Below are 4,786 nucleotides of genomic sequence, written 5' to 3'. Positions count from 1 at the left end.
GGCAATCCTTGCTGCCCCACACTGGAGGGGGGGCACTGCATGAGCCCCCTGAACTCCCCTCCCCCAACCCCTCCATAGGAGCCCTGCCTGACCAAGTTCCAGCCCTTTAAGAAAAAAAAAAAACCCAAGAAAACCCCTGGACTCACCGCTCCTGCAGCAGCCTTGGGGCTTCAGGGAGCTCGTGCAGAGCCCCCTATGTGGTGTGGGGCAGTGGGGATTGCCCCTGCTGGCAGGAACTGGTAAGGGTGGGGGGTTTTCTCATTTTTTTTCCTTAAAGGGCTGGAGTTGTGGTGGGTGGGGCACCTGTGGGGGTGCTGGGGGAGAAAGGGGAGAGGTCTGGGGGCTCATGCAGAGCCCACTATGCAGGATGGTGCAGTAGGGCAGCGGGGATCGCCTTCTGCCCAGCAGCACCTGCTGAGTCGGGGCTTTTTTCCCCTAGTGCCGGGAGGTGGGGCAGGCAATGCTGGGTCAGGAGAGTGGGCAGGGGATGGGCCTGGGTGTTTTGGAGATTTGGCAGCAGCCAAATCTCTGAACCAGATTTGGCCGAATTGATTTGGGACAGTGATTCGAATCACCGAATTGAATCACTGACCCTCAAATTGGCCGAATCTGAACCTGAAGCAAATACTAGCCACTTCACACAGGCCCACGTATCACCACCATCCAAAAAAATGACTCTGCTCCAGTAGTATTTCCATTATATGTTTTAGTTGACTTTATTGGTTTTGTTTTTAGTCACCATGACTACTGAAAGACTCTCACTGAGTCCCATTATCTGAGGCTTGCCTTGTTTGCTGTCATAGTTCACCACTTTTTGATTTTTGTCAATCCATTTCATTTGGAGGAGGTGCACTGGGCCACCAACCAGGCGTTTAGTGAAGCAAACTGTCCTCTTCGAACTTGGATTTGATTCCCCAGTTCCTGCTGTTTCTGATTGAATTCTTTATGGGTAAGTGGACCTCCCATTTCTGTTTGTTGCATTTGTACTATCCTGTAAGCACCTTTTAGATCATTTGGGTCCTGCTTACCCAGTTATCTCCAGGGCAAGTTGAATCTAATACTCCTGGAGCTGGCATGCCGGTTTTTTTTTTTAAATGGTGAATTTATTTATCAGATTTATACAGCCTCCCTGCCAACAAAGGCTCCGGGTGGCTGGTTACCTTGAAGTGTTAAGACAATTGCTTCAATCCAGCATCTGCTGCTAATCTTCAATTTGCCTCTTATTAGATTTCACCTTTTCCTTTACCTCCCATGTTTTTATAGCACGAGAGATCCTTTAAATTTTTTTTTCCTTTTATTGTTCCTTCTACTGTTTGTTTAAACAAATTACTAATAACTTCTCATGGGTTTTCTACACCCTCAGCATCTCACACTGTGGACACAGTTCCATGTTTAGCTACATATTCAACCACAACATTTTTAACATCATCCTTATTCGTTGCCATGGTGAAATTTTCAACAAAGGAAAATCTTTTGCTTTCCACTGCACTAGCTGAATTACTCTACAAGGGCTTAATTGCTCAGTAAACAAAAGATAACTGGTTCAATTGGCTGGATTCCTACCTTTTTAAAGTTACAAGCACTTTTTTTGCTGCACTTTAGTCCTGGGTGTTATAAAAGCATCACTCTGCTGGCCACTAGGCTTTGTTTCTCTTACTAACTGTGGTTCAGTCCAATCAGACATGTCCAGGACAAATCTTGAGTGAACCCACTTACTGCTTGATGGATAACTGGCTGCCAGGTGAAGTTAACTAATGAACTTGCTATTGATCTTCTTTGGTACATGATTCATTCAATAGGTAGGAGGCTCTTCTAAGGACACACCCCCACTGCTTCCCTGGTATTCTTCAGAGCACCACCAAGAAGCATGGCCCCACCCTGTTCCAGGTTTGTACATGCTCGACTCAGAAGGATAGTGGCGGAGCCAACTTGGCACGCTGCTTACCCACTGCTCTTGGGCAATTTGTCTGTGCAGTAGCGGAGAGCTGTGATGGGGTGTCCCCTTACAGCAGCTTCACAAACTTATTTCTGGATTGAGCATGACAGCTGGACCAGGTGGGCAGGGCCAGGATTCTCACTGGTGCTTTCAAAGTGCTGGGAAAGTGGTATAGAGACATATCCTTTGAAAACCTAAGCCAGCTCTCCACTACTGCATAGACAAATTGCTCAAGAGCAGTGGGCAAGCAGTGTGCCAAGGTGGCTCCACAGCCTTCTCAACCTTTTGAGACACAAGGCAACTCCCCTTAGACTGAAGATACCCCTTGGAAAATGTCAGCTCTTAGCTTACACTTATTTCTTGACTGAAGAAAAATGATTGCAGAAAACTCAGAAAGACCACAATAGGTCAGAATGTTTTTTGACACCATGGATTCCTATTTGAAATGTCAGGGATTATCTTGTAAATCATGTATATGGGGTTGCACACCTAACAGTGCTAATGTTGCATTGCACCCTTAAAAAGATCAGGTGCTGTGAGAAGGTGCATGGGTGGTCCCTAGAAGGTGTCAGTTTGTCAAGATCAAACAGGCTGAGCAAAGTTTGGGTCTTATAAAAGGATTTTTTCCCTCATTGCAACCAGGCCCCTTTCTCAACATTAACTGAGGCTTCGTGACCTGGATGTCATTCACTGCCCCATCAACATGCCCAAGGCACTTAATACATTTTCTACTAACAAGGTTTGAGAACTCATTATCACACTGGTTCGTTTACTTGCATTATGAAAAGCAACAGAGGCATCTGGGAAAATTTGGTTAAAAGGGCTTTAGCATAATTCTGCAGTTAAAATATAAAATAGAATACAGCATGTACATACATATATATATTTTACATGATTCATTTTTCTCACTGTGCTTAAAGCTGATACCATTTTAATTGCATATAATCGATTTAATCATCTTTTTAGAGAGGAGAAATGGAGGGGCAGACACACTGCAGTAATGTCAAGATTTTAGTCATTTTTAAGGCTTTATTTAGACTGTAAGTTTTGGGGATGGGGACTAGCTTCGTTTCATCTGTACTGAGCCCAGCATAGTGACCCAAGAATGGGACTCTTTGCTGTTGTCACAATACCAATGATTAATAACAGTAAGCTGTGTGTGGGATGGCTTACTTCTTTAGAAGTGAAAAAAGCATTCTCCCCATGTGTTATGTAGTTTTTTTTTTTCAAAGAAGGCTTAGTAAGAGATGTATAAAAATATTTAGTTCTGCTTGTGTGTATGTGTGTGTGTGTTTATTTATTTGCCTATCAAGCTCCCTCACTATGATACTATGACACCAATTCTATAGGCCTGGGAAGAAGAGGAAACCTATGGCTAGTAAATCAGAAAAACTTATAAGGACAATTTAATATACATAAGAATATATGTTAAAGCTATTAATAATAATAATAATGTTGATGTTCTTATTTATATCCTTCATGTGCATTCTTATGCTCATAAGATCATCCTTATAAGTTTTTAAAGATTTATTCACTATAGGTTTCCTCTTCTTTCCAGGCTGATGATGATAACACCAATAAAAATAATAAAAAAATACACTGATATCTTGTCATTTAGCATGACTAGAAAATAGTTGAATTTTATTAAAAGGAGAAGCTTCTGGTTTGTTTATACTGTACTATAGATAATGGATTCCATTCTTTAGTGGGTCATAAATTATCAAAGCTTCAAACCTCTTGCTCATTTAAGTAACCTCTCCGTGGCTTAAGGGTCAGTCAGTCAGAGGGGGAGGATAGGAAACATGCTTGACTTTGGTGCCAGGTTGTTAAAACAGTCTGTTGCTTCTCAGAGGTCTGGAATCTAAGCAGAAGTCCCAGTCATGATGGATTGTGGGAAGAGTCCAGGCAAAGTTGTCAAAAATGCATGCTAAATGCCATCTGTCTCTCAGTGGTGAGCTACAGTTGACATTTCTAATGCTGTATATCTCTCAGCACCTTCAAATTATTGCCATTTTAAAAGTAACTGGTATACATTTCTTTGTTTTTTCTTCACAGTCTATTGAAAGAGTGTCCTGGTCCCTTCGAGGTACTAAGTGTTTGAGCTAAATCTTGATATAAATCAATACAGTTGGCCAAATTTTTTCTAAATTAGGAGTTTTCCAATTAAAAGTGCTGAATCAACAACACAGAAATACTTTGAGAGATCACATCAGTAAGAGAGCATATCAATTTTGTTGAAATTTTCAACAATCAATGATTCATAGAATCATAGAAAATGAGGGTAGGAAGGGACCTCAGGAGGTCATCTAGTCCAACCCCCTGCTCAAAGCAGGACTAGCTCTGACTATATCATACTAGCCTAGGTGTTGTCTACCTGAGTATTAAAAACCTCTAAGGATGGAGATTCCACAATCTGTCTTTTACTACCCTCCTCATGAGAGAGTTTTTCCTAATATCTAACTGTGAGGGAGTGGGGCCTAGGAGCGGCCGTGAACTCCTTAGCGCCCCCTACCGTCACTCAAGGCTGTACTCAGCACCCTCAGATTCTCGCCCACCACGACTTTGATCTTAAATGAGTTTAAGTGGGAGGCTGCCTTTATTTCCCTGGTGAACGGTAAGTAATGGTCCTGCCCCTACTCCATATCGGGTGCTTCTGTGCACCCCTCCCTTAAGGGGTATAGGTGGGACGTTGTGCGGTCCCTTGCCCTCTGGTGCTCTCTCTAGCACCTCGGGCTCATCACCTGCCTGACGCCCCTTGGGCCTGGCTCTCCGCCACCGCCCCATCACCGGCGCCCCTTGGGCCTGGCTCGCTGCTGCCGCCCCGCTCTGGGGGCTAAATCGCCCACCTCT

At 43.5% G+C, this 4,786-nt stretch overlaps 1 protein-coding gene across 1 annotated transcript in view; it reads left to right on the top strand.

The window, feature by feature from the left end:
- The first annotated feature begins 788 nt into the window (after positions 1-788).
- The window catches only part of MB (myoglobin), a 13,903-nt gene continuing 9,905 nt past the window's right edge, over positions 789-4,786 (top strand). Inside the window, exon 1 of the mRNA XM_019544822.1 lies at positions 789-949. Coding sequence (XP_019400367.1) covers positions 946-949 — 4 coding nt within the window. The 5' untranslated portion in view covers positions 789-945. The remainder of the gene's footprint in view (positions 950-4,786) is intronic.

The sequence above is a fragment of the Crocodylus porosus genome, unplaced genomic scaffold (genome assembly GCF_001723895.1).
Source record: "Crocodylus porosus isolate Cpor-Errol unplaced genomic scaffold, CroPor_comp1, whole genome shotgun sequence".
In the NCBI taxonomy this organism is placed as follows: Eukaryota; Metazoa; Chordata; order Crocodylia; family Crocodylidae; genus Crocodylus; species Crocodylus porosus.
The sequence above is the reverse complement of the archived record's forward strand: the minus strand, read 5'-3'. Positions and strand labels throughout refer to the sequence as shown.